We start from the raw sequence: 16,325 nt of genomic DNA, 5'->3' as shown, positions 1-16,325 counted from the left end.
CCAGGCCAGTCGAGGAGGCCTCTTCTGGGCTCCGGTAGCTTCCTCTCCTTCCCCTGCTGTCACTAGTTGCCTGGAATTCCGACTGCCTCTTTACAGAGCTGTTTCCTGCACTGACCCCCCGGTGGCAGGGGCCTCTGCTGCTCACTGTCGCACCCCGGTGCCCAGCAAGGCCCTGGCACACCGCGGGGTCTAACGGCTGCTTGTGGCGTGAATGAATGAGCAACCGAGTGAATCAAAGACTGAGTCTCTGTGTTTGCCCACTGGGCCTGAGTCTCACGCCCAAGGCCAAGGGACACATTTATTCTACCACCCCCTCCCCCCACCCCGGTCCTTACCGTGCACCTGCAAGGTGAAATTCCTGTCGGTCACACCAGCTGGGCTTGCAGCCACACAGGTAAAGACGCCAGCATCTGCCAACTGCACCTGGGAAATCCTGAACCCCTCGAGAGGGGTGGAGGGGGAAAGAGGGAGGGGAGGTGGCTCATGAAAACAGTCCTTCTCTTTTCCTGTCTCCCAGTGGCTTGCCTGCCAGACAGGCAGCTCTGAAACTCACCTGAACCCCTTCCCCGGTTCCCGGGTGCCCCCAGAATAAAGCCCCAGACTCCCTGGCCCCTGCTGCCTTCTCTGACTCACTTCACCCCGAGGCCAGATTTCCTGCTTTTCCACTTCCACCGGCTGCAATGTCTCACCCAAGGAGACACCTGCCTGCTGGTCCCCCCCCTCCACAAGCCTCCCCCCCCCCCCCCCGTTCCTTGAATACACGGGCCCCACCTCAGGGCCTTTGAACTTGCTGCTCTAACCCTCTTCCGGTTAGGGAAGCTCCTCCCTACAGAATCCGCTCAGCTCCCTCTCTTAACTCCACCCACCTCTGCTCAAATGTCGCCTTATCTGAGTGCCTATCGCTCACCACCCTAAAATACCAGCCTCCACGGCTACCTCTCATTTTTTCTTTCCCCTACTTTATTCTTCAGCGTGTGTATCCCTTGTGACATTCTACCCAGTGTCCGCTCTCCTCCCCTGATAAAGCAGCTGCAGGGGCAGAGGTTTTATTTTGCTCACTGCTCTATTCCCAGTGCCCGGAACTGCACTTGCAAACAGCAGGCGTTCCGTAAGTGTTGAAGAAGGCTCAGAAGCCTTCTTCCAGGAAGCCTTCCCTGATTTTTCCTCCACCCCAAGGCAGGCTGAACTGGAAACCACCAGATGTCATCACCTGGATCTCTGCCTCCCTCCCTCGGCTGGGAGAACCTGAGGGCAGAGTCCTTTTTTGAAACTGGAGTTCCATTTGGGGGTGGGTCCCCATCACAGACCTCTGTATGCTTATATGTATTATTTTTATTTGAAAACCGTCCAGATGTGCTCCGAAACCCAAGCTGCCTGGAGACTGTGTCTGGGACCAGCTGGCCCAGGGGCCGGGGAGCCTCCCCCCTACCTGAGGGTGCGGCCCGAGCTGTGGAGGCGAGTGCGTTGGGACAGCGGCAGGGGCAGCCCGTCCTTGAGCCAGCTCATGCGGATGGGCGCGGAGCCCCGGACGGGGCACGCCATGGTCACCAGCTCCCCAGGCCTGCTCACCAGGGTCCCCGAGCCCTCTGCCCACTGCTCGATGGTGGGAGGAACTAGGAGTGGGCAGAGAGGAAAAGGGGGGCAGTGAGGGGGTTGAGGAAGAGGGTCTGGGTGGGGGAGATGGGATCCTCTCGGGCAAATTCCAGAAAGCAGCAACCATCTCGTACGGGGTTCTTAGAGCCACACATCGGTGCCAGGAGAGGAAGAAGCCCAGCACAGGGGGGCACGGGCTCACCCCATGGCTCTCTCCTCACCAGCCCCCCTACTCCCCAACTCTCCCGCCGCGCCCCTGGGCCGGAAGCGCTTGTTCCTTTAGTCTAAGAAAGGATGCAGAGGCCCAGAGAGGCCGTATGGTGGCCTGGCTCACAGTGTGGACATGGCTGGGGCCGGAACCAGGTCTCCGGCATCCCGGCCCCGGCATCCCCCCTCCAGATGCCCCCGGTGGAGGCCCCACAGTGGCCGGGCTGTCGCAGCCCCGGGAGGGCAGAGCCGCCCCCCTCCTCGCCCCTCCGCTGCTCACCCAGCACGCTCACTGTGTGCAGCCTGGCGTCCTCCCCGGCCGCGTTGTGGGCCACGCAGGTGTAGGCGCCCGAGTCCTCGGCCCTCAGGCCCTTCAGCACCAGGGTACCGCCGTCCACGTAGAACCTGCTCGGGGTCGGAGAGCCGAGAGCCGGCACGTGAGGGGCTGTGGCTGCCACTCGGGGTGGGGGTGGGGACCCGGGAGGACACGGGGCGGGCCTTACCGGAGGTGGGGGCCCACGCCTTGGCCCAGCGGGCCACCGTCCTTCAGCCAGGCCACGTCGGGCGGGGGCTGCCCGTCCGCCTCACAGTCTAGCCGCACCTCCTGCCCCTCCAGGACACTGTGCTCCTGCGTGGCACCCGAGCTCCGGATCCGGGGGGCCTCTGCGGGGGGGGGGGGGGGCTATGGTGAGGCGGGGGCCCGCGCGGGGGCTGGCGAGGGGGGAGGGACACGGGGCTGGGGGGCACAGGGCGCAGACGTACCCAGCACGGCCACCACGAAGTCCTTGCGGGCCTCGGCCTGGCTGTTCTCCGCCACGCACGTGTAGGTGCCAGCCTGGGCGGGCTGCAGGCGACTCAGCTGGAGGCGGCCCCCCCGGGAGACCATGCCATGCGCCACGCTGCTCTCTGTGGGACGGAGGGACGTGCCAGGCCCTCACCCGCACGGCCGCACCGCCCCGGGCGCCACCACCGGGGCCCCACACGCAAGTCACGTGACTCCTGGAGAAGGCGCCCATCCCCCACACTCGCGGGACCCCAGGAACCCTGGCACCGCCCACCCGCTTCTGGGGCTCACAGGGAAACTGAGGCCCAGACAGGGGCAGGGTCTTTTAAGCTGCCTACATCACAACCTTCCTCAGCTGGGTCTCTAACGGCCCGGTGCCCCACCCACAGCTGTCCCTACTGGCATTTCTCGCCAAGGTGCCCCATTTCCTTTAGTGTCTGAGACCTGGCCCTCTTCCTGTGGACCCCCAGGGCCCCCGACTCCATCTCTACCCTGCCCGCTGTCACCCACCAGGGCTTCCAATCAGGGTAAATCAGCCACTCACTGACCACTTCCGGGCCCCGATGCAAGTCTCGCTAGGGGCTCCCCAGGGCCTCTGCTCAGGCTGCACGCACCTGCCCCCCCCCACCTCCAGCCTGGAATGGTCCCCGTCTCTCCAGCCGCACCTCGGCCTGAAGCCTCCCCTGGCTGCCCAGCCCAGGCCGGGCCACCCTCACCCGGGTTCTCAACTGTGCGGCCAGTCTCTCCACACGAAACATACTAAACCAACGACTGCACGTCCGGCTGTCCGCCTGGGGATCAAAGCCGAGTGAGACACGGCCCGTGGCCTCTAGGGGCTCAAAGTGCATCGGAGACAGTGAGACACGCGGGATCCTGCGCGACCAGCCCTGTGAAGACCCCGAGGGAGCCAAGAGGGGTCAGGCAGGTCTTGGGAGGGGGCGGGTCTCAGCTGAACCAAGCGGGTATCAACCAGCCAGTAGAGGCACTGGGCGGGGTGGGGGGGGGGCCCCGGGGTGGGTATTTCCGGGAGGAAACAGCGTGTGCCACGAGAGGAGGTGGAGAACGGGGCCCAGAGAGGTTCCACAACCAGGTGTAGCCCAAAGGGACAGGAGAGCATGAGCCACACGGACACTCGTCCTTAAACATTCACAGCACATCATTCATGAGAGCCCCAAGGGGGATTCAGCCCAGACGTCCACCGGCTGATGAAAAGGATAGAGCAAATATGATATAGCCCCACAGTGAATAGTCAGCCATAAAAAAGAGAGAAAAACTTGAACTTAAAAGAAAGAACGGGGGCGCCCGGGTGGCTCAGTTGGTGAAGCATCCAACTCTTGGTTTCAGGTCATGATCGCACTGTTCGTGAGTTCGAGCCCTGCATCAGGCTCTGTGCTGACAGCATGGAGCCTGCTCGGGATTTGCTCTCTCTCCTCCCCTCTCTCTGCCCCTTCTCGCCTCTCTCTCTCTCTCTCCCCCTCTCGAAACAAACGAATAAACTTAAAAGAAAGAAAGAATGAAGAACCAACGCCCGCTACTACATGGATGGACCCTAGAAACGGGATGCTAGGCAGAAAAGTCAGTCGCAAAAGGTCACACAGTGCATGATTCCACTTGTGTGCAGTGTCCAGAGCAAGCAAACCTACAGAGACAGAAAACAGGCCAGGGGCTGCCTAGGGCTGGGGTTGGGGGCAGGTCTGGGGGGGAAATGGGGTTTCCTTTTGGGTGATAAAAATGTCCCAAGATTGACTGTGGGGATGGTCGGTGAATATACTAAAAAGAATGGAATCGTAAGCTTTAAACGGATAAATTGCACAATATGTGAATCTTGATAAAGCTGTATTTGAGGGAGGGTCGGGTGGGAGAGACAGAGAGAGACAGAGAGACAGAGAAAAGACAAGGGACCTCCTCAGAGCTGCACTTTGAGATCCCTTCCTCCCCGTCTGGAGACGGCACCAGAGATGTGGACTGGACCAAGGACCCGTGTGGGGGCTGCTGCCCTCCCGGGGCAGGGGGACCGTGGTGGCCGGAAAGGGAACGGCTACGGGCACCAGAGAGCTGGCTGGCACCAGAGGCGTCTAGCAGCTGACGAAGGGAGGGCTCTGCCGACAGACCTACGGGTGGGTGAGGGGAGAGGGACGAAGGCCCCTGGACGGGGGGGGGGGGGTGGTGACCGGCAGCCGGGCCAGACGGAGCTGAGTTGCTGGGGGAAGCAGCAGCTTTGGGGGCCGACGCCAAGCCCAGGGGCAGGCCGGCCGGGCCCTCAGCACCCACCCTGCACCCAACTTGTGCCAGCTGATTGTGGACACAAACGCAGGGAGCCTTTGAGCCCCCACGGGAATGGTTTTCCACACGGGGGTTTCAAGGGCCGATCGGGTCGAAAGACAAACAGGGGTTGGGATGACAGGACCCCGCCGGCCTTTGATTTCGCCAAGGTCGCTGCCATTGTTGTGTCATCGCTGAGAGGGCAGGATGCACTCACCAACAGGCATTCTGTCCTTCAGCCAGGTGACAGTAGGTGCAGGGACCCCGGTCACATCACAGCTCAGCACCAGGGGGCTCCCGGCCACCTGGCTCACTCTCTCTGTCCTGGGGTTCTCAAACGTTGGGGGCACTGCAGGAGAGAAGCCAGATTGCCAGGATCCTAAGATCCCGCGGCCCCCTTCCTTCCGCTCGGGCGGATTAGGGACACTCAACGGGCTCTTCCTTCTGGTTAGCAGTTGACATGTTATGCTTTGCCATCGGTAGCAATAAAGGTTGCCTCACTCACAGATGTAAACAGAACCAGCAACTGCCTGCAAAGCAGAGCCCAGAGGGGTCCACGCAGCCCAAGGATGGTGAGTGCCCGGCTGTGAACAGGGCAGACATCACTAATCGATCCCAACACTCTCCCCTGCTCAGCCAGGATGGCGTCACGCGTCCCAGGCAACCGCTACCAGTGGAACAAAAATGGCTGTGCTCGGGATGAAACATCTTTGTCCTCAGGGACCTGACGTTCCCCCCCCCACCACTTCTCACCACCCGTCAAAGCAGCCGACAGGAGAAGGCTTGAAGCAGCAAACCCGGTGTCGATAAGTTTCAACTGTCGTATTCAATATGGCTCACGGTTGGCCCCACCTGCTACTTGCCTGGTGGGCAGGCTCCTGGCTTTGCCTTCTGGGGCCGCCAGCTGATGTCCGCCCCCCCACCCCCCCACCCCCCCACACGCACCTGTCCTTCCCATCTCGCACAGCAGTTTAGCAGAGTACGGGCTCGCTCAGGTAGAACTACATTTCCCAGTCTCCCTTGCAGCCTGCTGGGGCCAGCGGCCTATATTCCCACTGACGGGATCCAGGCATCACTCGCTCAAAACAAAAGTGCTTGCCCTCTGCTCCTGCTCCTTTCTGCTTCCTGTGAACTGGGGCGGGATGCATGTGGACAGGGGCAGTGCCCTAAGGGGCGGGTGGCCGACAGGACGGAAAGATCCCGGGCCCCAAATTACCACTCAGTAATTTACCTACCACTCGGAAGGCCCCGAGCTCCCCCCCACCGACCCCCAGCCTAGACACTCACCTCTGGGCTTTTGCACGAGAAAGGTAAAGTTCTCTCTCGTTTAATCCACTGGGGTTTGGGGTCTCTTTGTTACACAGCTGAGCTTATGTTCTAACTGATACAATACCTGATGCCAAGAAAGTCTGGCTGAGCCTTCATCCTTTACTTCCCTAAAGCGAGCTCCCCCTTTTCCCCCAGCTTGAGCCACATCCAGTCAAATGCCATCTGTGTTCGGTCCTTGGGCTGAGGGAGCAGGCCCCCCAGGGCTCAAAATAGTGGCGACGTGGCCGCAGGGCTCCAACTGCCTGACTCTCCCAGGGCCGTGCTGGGCGCTTTATAGATACACTCACGGCAGCCCGTCAATTGAACGCTCCCTGTCTGCACTTTTCCTCCTTTCACCGGAAGATAAACCCAAGGCTCAGAGGAACCAAGGCGTCCTGCTGAGCCTCAGAGAGCAAGTCAACAACAATCCTGGTCTTTTCAGTGCCATATCCTGTGCCCTGAGTATGCAGGGCCACTGACTCTTTCTAGCTACTGCCCCTCCCATCCTTGGCGGCCCTGTGTGCTGCTAGGGGGTCCCACGGCAATGCTCTCAGGCTGGTCCCCAGCTTACCCTGGACAGTGAGGACAAACGTCCGCATGGCTTCCCCCGCGGTATTGCTGACTCTACAGCTGTATAAACCTTTATCCGACACCTGGGACAAAGAGAGCACGCGGTGGTGGTGTGCACGAGGCCGGGAGGGGGATACCTAGGGCCCCCCAAAACACCCAGGCCTCAGAACCTTCTGGAGAAGGGACTCCCCAAATATGCTGGTCCCGCCTGGGAAGCCGAAGAGGAGACAGGACCCGCTGGCTTTTCCCAAGAACCTCCCAAGCAGGAGGGTTGTTGCAGGGTGAGTGCATAGGTTCCGGACCCCCACCGGCCCCTGGGCCTGCACATCAGCCAAGCCTGGAGGAAAAAGCCCCTCGCTGCGGGGGGACGGAGCTGGGCCAGGAGACGGGAGCCCAGCAAGGTTTCCCAGAGGAGCAGCAAATATCCATCCAACAAACACTTGTGAGCGTCTAATCCACACCAGGGAGGGTGGGCAGAGCAGGCTCCCAGAGGGTCGCAGCCAGGGGGGCCTGGAGAGGGCTTCTAGATCCCAGGGAAATGGAGGCAGGTGCCGGGGCACGGACGGCTCAAGGTCAGTTCAGAGCCGGCTCTGGCGCCCCGTGCTCTTCTCACGCCACCTGCCCCGGAGGCTGCTAAGCAACTTGGTGCGAGGCCCTGTAGACTAAGGAGGTGACCGTCCCTACACCCTGCCACGCAGCTGCCTGACCCTGCCTGCCCCCTGGGCTCACCAGGACCGGGCCCCACGACCACCCAGTGCTGCCCATGCCTCGGGGCCGCTCACCTGGGTGTCCTGGACCTCCAGCCTCTGCCCACCCAGCAGAGCCCGGGTGCGCTGCGTCGGGACCAGCGGCTGCCCGTCTTTAAGCCAGGTCACGGTCGGCTCAGGGAGTGAGTCGGTCTCACAGCTCAGGACGGCTCTGTCCCCAGCCCGGACCAGGATCGCATCCTGGGGGCCGCCGGGAGCCTGCCTGAAGGTGGGGGGCACTGGGAAAACAGGTGAGCGGACTGAGGCACAGCAGCCTTCCCGGTGTCCTCCCTGGTTCCAGCCAGGGGAGACAGCCGACGGAGGCCCACAGGGGTCACGCAGTGGAGCCGGCCCCAGGGATGACGTAGACCCGGGGAGCGGGGGGACGAGAGTCCAGGTCCTGGGAAAAGCCTCCTGCCCTCTCTGGGCCTCAGTTTCTTAGATGGGGAGATCCTCCGATGGCCTTCCTGGGCTCTTTGCTGCACGGGGCAGGCCCTGGCTGGGTCAGAGCCCCCCATGAGGGTCCCCCACAGCCCACGTCCCTCCAGCAAACCAGCACAGAAGCCCCCACCCCCGGCCGTGAGCCCACGGGACCCGCCACAGGGCACACACAGTAGGTGAACACCGCGCTAATAAATCAACCGGCCCCGGGGCTGGATGGAAACCTCCAGTGAGCTCTGGGTCATGACGACTTGGGCCAGCTTCTCCCCAAGAGGAGTCTGAAGACCAGAGGCCCCGACAAAGGCCGCATGCTGAGAACCTCGGATCAATCAGCTTGGGAAGGGCCCCTCCTGGGCCAGCCCCCCTGCGGCTGTCCTGCTGTCCCCTCCTCGACCTCGGGGCTCACGGCGTGCCGGGTAAGCACTCACAAACCATCCTTGTGCCAACCGTCACCTTACAGACGGGAGGCCTGAGGCTCAGAGAGGGAACGCGACTTGCCCCAGATCACAGAGCAACGAAGCGCACAGGTGGGTCTCAAACGCAACGTGTCCAACTCTACAGGCCAGGATGTTACCCACCCTGCTGCCCAGAGAGGGTGCAGGGCATCCCAGGCTCCCCCCGGGGCCGGCTGCCCCCTTTCCCGGCTGTGCTGCCTCAGCGTGTGGGGCCGAGGGCTCACTGAAGGAGTGGGGGACAGGCAGGACGTACCCAGCAGGCTAAGCTGCACCAGCTTCTGGTCTCGGCCGGCGGCGTTGAGGGCCTCACACATGTACATCCCGGAGTCTGACGGCTGCGTCCTGGCCAGCTGCAGCGTGTGGGTGCCTGTTGTGGGGGGAGCCGACCCCTCGCACCAGCAAATAGGCCCCGGGGCCCCGGCCCACAGTCCCCAAGTCCTCCCAGACTCCCGGTGTGGTCCCCAGGTTTGGGGAAGCAACTCTGACTCCCCACACAGCCTCAGGCTGGGCTCCAAGCCTCAGTTTACCCACCAGGCCGGAGGAAGATCTCTTTTCCCAGGGAGACGGCCTGGCCGTCCCGGTACCACGTGACCTCAGGGCTCGGGTGAGCATGGACGTCACAGGACAGGGAGACGCTGCTGTTGACCGTGGCAATGACCTGCTCCAAGCTTGGGCCTGTGATTCGTGGTGGGGCTGTCCCCGCAGCCACCGGGAGAAAGAAAGACCCATGAGAGCGCGTTCGGGTCGGGGGGGCAGGGAGCCACAGAGTGGAGCACGGCCCTTCGGAGCTCCTGGCGCCTTGCCTTGGCGCATCTTTAAGCACGGCTGTGCAGTCACGACTATTTGTCACGACTACCCCACGGATGACGACACAAGGCTCAGAGATCAGAGAGGGAGCAGCGGCCCTCCCGAGCTGGGAGCCCCCCAGGGGCCGCTGCTCAGCCCGGCTCACCTTGTACCCTGAGGGTGAAGAGCTTCTCCGAGGAGCCCGCCGGGTTCTCGGCCACACACATGTAGCTGGCGGCATCGGCCACCTCGGCCGTGGAGACCTGCAGGCGCAGGGACAAGGTGCCCGGGAGACACCACGGGCCTGCGGGCTCTGGGCTCCCCCAGGAAGGACCGTGAGGGCTCCTTTGCCCGCCGCCTTTGTCTGCACGGAGCAATGCTCGAGGGGCATCCCCCCCGACCACGTCCGTCAAGGGCTCTTTGGGACATTCGGGCACAGTGTGAGGTTGGTGCTAGGTGATTCCCTATAGCAAACTAGATGGTGACAACCGTCCCCCCCCAACCCCAGCCCCGAGCAGGGCCGCTCCGTGCTGTGCTGGGCACCCGTACAGCTGTGCCTGGATCTGGGTGACCGAGGGTGCCGGGCCCAGCTCTGTGAGGGTCGCGCGGCTTTCCTGCCGCGTCGGGCTCTAGATGTGGCACACGTATGTGTCCTCTGCGGGTACTCCGTGTGGCCCTGGGCTGCCAGCGAGCTCCTCACGTAGGATTATTTGGTGGGCAGAACTTAATCCCAGGGGCTCCGACACGCTCTCGGGCAAAGAGCCTCGTTTGGCACAGATAACGTCAGCTCCTTGGTCCCCGGACCAGCAGGACTGAGTCACGGGGGACGTCCTCACCTGCAAGACGCGCCCGTCCTCCAGGACCTGCAACCGTGGGCTCGGGGAGAAAGGCAGCCCGTTCTGGAGCCATGAGATGGCGGGCACGGGGTTGCCCAGGGCCGGGCACTGGAGGCTGACGGTGCTGCTGGCGTTGACCGTCACCTCCTCCACCAGCTCCTCTGTGTCACCCAGGATCACAGGTGGGGCTGGGGGTCAGAGACAGCAGGTTGACGAGTGGGCAGCCTGCCTGGGAAAGGTCGCTGGGGTAGGGGGGCGGGTGTGGAGGTGAGAGCAGCCCATGGCGCCAGGCTCCGGCTGGGGATCCCTGTGCCCTACCGGCCAAGCCCCCCTCGGCGCCACAGCTAGGGACCCTGGGGCACAGGGACGGCCGCCCGTGATTTGCCCAAGGCGACAGAGCCACTTGGAATCTGCCCCCAGTCCAAGGTCGTGTGCCTTATGTTAACAACCTCTCGGTACAGCAGGACTGGCTATGTACTCTGCCTTGAGCCCCTACGGCAAGGAGCCCCTCCCCACCCCCTGCCATGGGCCCTGCAGACCCAGATCCCCCCGGGCCCCAGGCCGGCCACTCACTCAGCACAAGCAGCTGGTAGTGCAACCAGTCCTCGCCCACCTCGTTGGAGGCCTTGCATGAGTATTTCCCGGCATCCTCTGCACGCACCAGGGGAATCTGCAGGACCCGACCTCCTGCGGGGACACAGGACCGAGACCTGAACGAGGGCAAGGAGGCCCGCTCTTTCCCCTGGAGGGGACCTGGGAGACGTCCCTGGCCCACCTCCTCGGAGATAAATGGAGGAGAATCGGCGTGCCCCGCCTGCGGGGTGCCGGGCCCTGGGCTGAGCATTTTCCCGGCCTCTGACTCTGTGTGCTAAGACCACTCCCATCTCACAGATGGAAGGACTGAGGCTTCCCAAGAGTGCCCGGCGGCGCTGAGCCCAGCTCCGTGATGAAGGCAGAGGGAGGGGGCAGAGAGCTGGGCAAAGGTCCAGGCGTTGGCTTTTCGGAGGCGAGGAGGCAGCTCTTGGGCTGTGGTGATTGCGGGGGAGGGGGAAGCGGGGGGCTGGGGGTGTCACCTGGGACTCTGTGATCAAGAGACAGCCAGCGCCAGATCCTGGCATCTATGGAGGGGGCTAGCGATGGTCTCCGGCGGAGCAGGGTTGGGGTCACTATGAGTTCAGGAGTCTGGGTTGGGGGATCGCTGGCCCAGGCTGTGGTGTGCTTGTGGCCAGGGTCAGAAGCAGGGGCTCGTTACCTACAGAGCTGGGGACAGTAGCCAGGACTGGAGAAGCAGTGGCTGCGTTTTGGCGTGGCGGGGGGGGGGGGGGGGGGGGGGGGGGGGAGGGGGGGAGGGGGCGGGGGGAGGGGCGGGGGGGTCACTTGATACGTAAAGTTGATCTATGGTCAGGTTCAGAATTAAGGTCCACCTGTGGCCACCACCACCACGTGCCCATGCTTAGGGGTCGGTGGCCAGGGTCAGAGGGCAGTGGTAGGGTTGGAGGTTAATGGCTAGGACCAGGGGATCAGCTGATGGCTGGGATTAACCTCTGGTCGGGACCTGAGGTAGGAATCAGCATGTGACTGAGCTCACTGTGTACCCAGGATCTGGATCAGTGCCCAAGTCCAAGGGCAGTAGCCGGGCTGAGGGGTCAGTCCGGGGGTTTCTGACAGCGATAAGCAGCTTCAGTAAGCATCGCCTCTCGTCCGTCCGTCTCCAAGAGGCTGTCTTCTTTTGCGAGCACCAAAGTACGACCCTTGGAATGGCCCTGTTCGTCTAGAGGCCTGGGCTCCCCCAGCCAGCCCCACCATCGCCCCCGGCCTGGCAGGACACAGGCCAAATCCTACGTTGAAAGGTCACATGATCTCCCCCCTGATGAGACGATACAGGGCTCCGTGCCTGGACTCCCACCCCCCGCCCCAGTGTGGTCCTCGTGAGATCACAATAAAGGAACCGCCGCCCCCTGCAGAGAAAGACACCAGCTTTGGCCAATTATCCCAGGACCTTACAGGCCTTGAAGCCCAGAGGTGGGCTCGTTCTAGAAACCAGAGGCAAAGGGGGATGCTGCTCCTGCCTTCAAATAAGCAAAGGGTGTCTAGCCCGAGTTTACAAAAGGCAGCTAAGGTCCAGGGTGGTTGTGCGGCCTGCCCGCGGCCACAGAGCAAGCAGCACACAGGAGAGTTCCCAGGACACGTAAGGGCAGTCCGAGGTGAGCGTGCCCCCGATCCCTGCCTGCAGACGCCCCGACCTCCCTGGGCACACCCTAAACTACCTTGCAGAACAGACACCCCGTCTGCGGCCGAGAGGGGCTGGCCCTCCCTGTACCAGCTGAGCTCCGGGGGAGGGATGGCATTGGTATCGCAGTACAGGTAGGCAGGGTTGTTCTCCACAATCTCCCGGTACTCCGTCACCCCACCGCGGACCTCTTCTTCCCTGGACGGGATCTCGAAGTCCACACCGGCATCGCCCAGCTTCTGGAACATGGGGGGCACTGGGGTGGGGGACAGAGCCATTAGGACGCACAGCTGAGGGATGGGGGTGCGCTTCTGTTCCAAGAGACTCCCGTGCCAGCCTCTCTCAGGGCTGGAGAAGTCCACGGTTAGAGGAGACCCCTAAGGTCGAGGCAGCTTTCGAAGACACTCGTTCTTTCAGACGGTGTTCATTGAGCAGCTACTATGCTAGGCACTGGGATAGAGTTCTGCCCTCTGCAGCTCACGTCCAGTGGACTCAAGAGACTGTGTGGCATGGTGACACCTCTCAGGGGAGGAAGCAGACACGAAGTTGTAACTAGGGTTTGCTGAGCGGAGCACAGAGGCACAAAACCACTGGCTTTCAGAAGTGGAGGGGGCCCCCGAGGCCACCTGATTGGATGACCCACATCTTACAAAGGTAAAACCAAGGCTGGGAGGCGGGGGAAGGGCAGTGATGTCCCCAGGTCACGGTCAGTTAAGGGAAGAGGCCTGGGCCAGGGGTCTGGGGGTAAGACATGGCGGCCAGCCATGAGAAGAAGAGCCAGCCGCCGGGGACAGAGTCCTCCTGCTAGACCATTCCAGAAGCAGGGACACTCCCCACCCCACCTGTGCCGCCCCCGCCCCACCGGCCCCCACCCACCCTGGATGAGCACATTGAAGTCCTGGTCATCCTCGCCAGCCACGTTGGTGGCCACGCACAGGTATCGCCCTGAATCCGAGACCTGCGTGGGCCGGATCTGGAGGAGCCGGCCTTCGCCCAGGATGCGCAGCCGCTGGCTGGGGGTCACGGGCTGGGGGTGGGAAGAGTGGGGAGGGGGCGGTCGGAAATGAGGAGCAGGGGCGCCTGGGTGGCTCAGTCGGTTAAGCATCCAACTTCAGCTCAGGTCACGATCTCGCGGTTCGTGGGTTCGAGCCCCGCGTCGGGCTCTGGGCTGACGGCTCCGAGCCTGGAGCCTGTTTCCGATTCTGTGTCTCCCTCTCTCTCTGCCGCTCCCCCACTCACTGTCTTTCTCTCTCTCTCTCAAAAATAAACAAACATTAAAAAAAAAAAAGAAGGAAGGCGCAGAAAAGACCTAGATGAGAGTACTTAGAGTTGAGTAAAATTTTAAAAATACAACACAAAGTGAGGGTTAGGGTTAGGGTTAGTTTTGAACCCTGAACCCGTGTAGCCGAAAAACCGGGTGAGTTAAACAGGTGAATGTGGAGTTTAATGTTGATGACACCTGTTCCCTACAAAGAGCTGGATTTCTTACTAAAATATAAAGTGGGGCAGGGCCCAGGCCAGCTCTGGGGCCAGGTGCTCTGACTGCCTTCTCCGGAAGGTTCCAAGCAGAAGCAGGGGGACCCCGGGGCCCCAAGCTTACCCGTCCATCCTTGTACCAACTGATGGTGGGCGGGGGCACGGCCCGGCACTCACACTCCAGGGTCAAAGTGCTGTTGACCTTGGTCTTCACTTCCTTCACGCCGGCCTCCCCCGAGGGGTCGTCTTTGGAGATGGAAGGAGGGACTGAAAGCCACAAGCGGGTCTGAGGAGCAGGCTTAGGAAAGGGCTGCTGAGACCCAGTGCCCGCTGTGGCCCCAGGGCCGTCCCAGAAATGGGCGGCTGGTTCCCAAGAGCAGAGCCACAGGGACCCTGGAGACCGACCCGCTCCTGTCACTGTTCATTTAGGGGAGAGAGTGTTGGTTGAGAGTGATTTACGGGACAGGGCAGGTCTGAGGCGGGGGACGTCCTGGGGTGACCTCTGGGGGCCATTCTGGGGGTGCCAGGTCTCAAGGTGTAGGGCCTCTGGCCGCACCGCGGCGCGGGTGACAGAAGGAAACCGGGACCGGCGGGAATCTGCGTCCATGTGGCCCAAGTCCTAACTCACTTGTTTTCATCTCCTGGTGCCCTTGGTCCTACAATGACTGAGTCAGCCCTGGCTGCCTGGGGACCGTCAGAGGAGGTAAGCCACATGAAGATACCTAGGGCATCCGTGTGGCCCAGGTGCCGGGGCCCCAGGGCTCCCAGGCGGCCTCCTGCCCGCCCTGCCGGTGCCCGGGAGGGTCCCCGACTCACTGAGCACCTCCACGTGGTAGTTCTTCATGGCCTCCCCAAGTTCATTGGTGACCACGCAGGTATACTGTCCCGCATCTTCCTTCTGGGCATTCAGGATCTGCAGCCCGTGGGTGCCTGCTTGTGGGGGCAGGGGGCAGGGTCACCCCCGAGGTCACACGAACTCAGGCTCACCGGTCCCTTCCTCCAACCGACAGAGGGCATCACCTGGGAGCATCTGGATGTTGTTCGAGGCCTCAAACGGGGCGCCGTCCTTCATCCAGGTGATGGTGGGGGAGGGGAAGGCCAGTGTCTCACAGATCAGAGAAATGGGGTTGTTGACGGTCACTGTCACCTCCTCATCCGCGCTGTCCTCGGTCACTCCCAGGATGGTGGGAACCACTGTTGGGAGGCGGGGGTGGGGGGGTGCCACGATCGTTAACAGAGATCCCTAATCCTGGGCCCGAGGATCCAGAAAGATCTCAGCTCCTGGTGCTTCGCTTCTGAGCCTACGCTTTCCACCGCTAAGCAGTCCCCCAGGGGAAGTTTAGGACGATCCCCGCCTCAATTTCCCCAGAAGGCTCTTAACAGCCAGCCCATCTACTAATGTACCAGAGCCTTGTCAACTCGGCTTGTGTTCCAATCTGTGCCCCTCTCCCTCTGCTCTCATTGGTCCTAAGATTTCCTCTTTCAGGTCCCTTTTACCACCAGCCTTTGTACAAGCAGATTTTATTTATTAAGTCCTCTCATTTTCTAGATCCCCGTTTCTCCTGCCGGGACAGTCCGTGCCAACTACCCTCGGGAGACGGACGGACACCTGGGGGCCCTGTCACCTCTCCAAGCCTCAGCGCTTCGTTGGTGACACAGAGGGACAAGCACATCTCCCACCCCCTAGGCCTGTCCAACCAATCAGGCCTGTGCAAACGCCCAGCCCGTGACAAACGTTCAGCCAATACAGCTATGACTATTTTTGTTGTTGCTGAACCTGAAGAAATGGGAAAGAAAAAAATAGCAGAGTGCTTTGTGGGAAGCTGTCTGTTCGGAGCTGGCCACCTTGGCTCCCCCTCCTTTCGGCGCCCAGGGAGGCCCGGAGATGCCCAGCACTTACCCAGGACGCTAAGTTGGAAGTGTTTGGTCTTCTCCCCTACGGCACTGGCTGCAATGCAGGAGTAGTGGCCAGAACTAGACAGGTCGGCCTGGACGATCTGCAGGAGAGCTCCGTCTGGAGAAATGCGGTAGGCGTCTCCACCAGCCAGGGGCCGGCCATCTTTGAACCACGTGACCTTGGGCTGTGGGTGGCCTGTAAGGAGGGGGACAGGCAGAGGAGACCATTCAGAAGGTTCTGACTGGGTTGGCCAAGAGGTCAGAGGTGGCTCCGGGGTAGGGCAGGGGACATAGATTTTCCATTCTCAGGCCAGAGGCCCCTGCAGCAGGGCACGACATAGGAGCAGCCTCCAAGCCTGGCCCGGGGCCTTTCCTATGTGGCTGACTGCCTTTTCTTTAGGGAGGACGGGGCAGAGATCGCTTGGTGTAGACAGGCAAGACAGAAAGGCAAGTTATTCCTTTCATCCATTCACCCATCCATCCCCCCCAGTCCACAAGCATTAATGGGAGCCTCCTCTGGTAGGCACTGGGAGAACCACGGTGACAAGGCAGTCCTTGGGTCCTCATGGACCTCAGAGCCCAGCTGGGGTATACAGATGTCAAGGTTACTATGGTCCAGGGTGCTTGGGGCTGGGACAAGAAAGCCCTGGGGCCTGTGGGACCCCAGTGGAGGCAGCCCACGGGCCCAAGGGGTCAGCCAAGGACGCGTTGTGGAAAGTCCTAGAAGTTGAGGTC

The 16,325-nt window shown here is 62.0% G+C and overlaps 1 protein-coding gene across 1 annotated transcript in view; it reads right to left on the bottom strand.

The window, feature by feature from the left end:
* The window catches only part of HMCN2 (hemicentin 2), a 147,303-nt gene that overhangs the window by 33,720 nt on the left and 97,258 nt on the right, over nt 1–16,325 (bottom strand). Inside the window, exons 50-68 of the mRNA XM_047097159.1 lie at nt 15,595–15,786; nt 14,715–14,888; nt 14,511–14,624; nt 13,819–13,961; nt 13,095–13,245; nt 12,256–12,474; nt 10,562–10,675; nt 9,989–10,176; nt 9,319–9,415; nt 8,898–9,059; nt 8,620–8,733; nt 7,507–7,709; nt 6,726–6,807; nt 5,064–5,195; nt 2,563–2,706; nt 2,304–2,463; nt 2,081–2,205; nt 1,430–1,613; nt 336–433 (exon numbers count right to left, since the gene is read on the bottom strand). Of these exons, the coding sequence (XP_046953115.1) occupies nt 336–433; nt 1,430–1,613; nt 2,081–2,205; nt 2,304–2,463; nt 2,563–2,706; nt 5,064–5,195; nt 6,726–6,807; nt 7,507–7,709; nt 8,620–8,733; nt 8,898–9,059; nt 9,319–9,415; nt 9,989–10,176; nt 10,562–10,675; nt 12,256–12,474; nt 13,095–13,245; nt 13,819–13,961; nt 14,511–14,624; nt 14,715–14,888; nt 15,595–15,786 (2,796 nt within the window). The remainder of the gene's footprint in view (nt 1–335; nt 434–1,429; nt 1,614–2,080; nt 2,206–2,303; nt 2,464–2,562; nt 2,707–5,063; nt 5,196–6,725; nt 6,808–7,506; nt 7,710–8,619; nt 8,734–8,897; nt 9,060–9,318; nt 9,416–9,988; nt 10,177–10,561; nt 10,676–12,255; nt 12,475–13,094; nt 13,246–13,818; nt 13,962–14,510; nt 14,625–14,714; nt 14,889–15,594; nt 15,787–16,325) is intronic.

The sequence above is a fragment of the Lynx rufus genome, unplaced genomic scaffold (assembly GCF_022079265.1).
Source record: "Lynx rufus isolate CCGP_SWC_20201006 ecotype Redwood Valley unplaced genomic scaffold, mLynRuf1.p SCAF_10, whole genome shotgun sequence".
In the NCBI taxonomy this organism is placed as follows: Eukaryota; Metazoa; Chordata; class Mammalia; order Carnivora; family Felidae; genus Lynx; species Lynx rufus.
The sequence above is the reverse complement of the archived record's forward strand: the minus strand, read 5'-3'. Positions and strand labels throughout refer to the sequence as shown.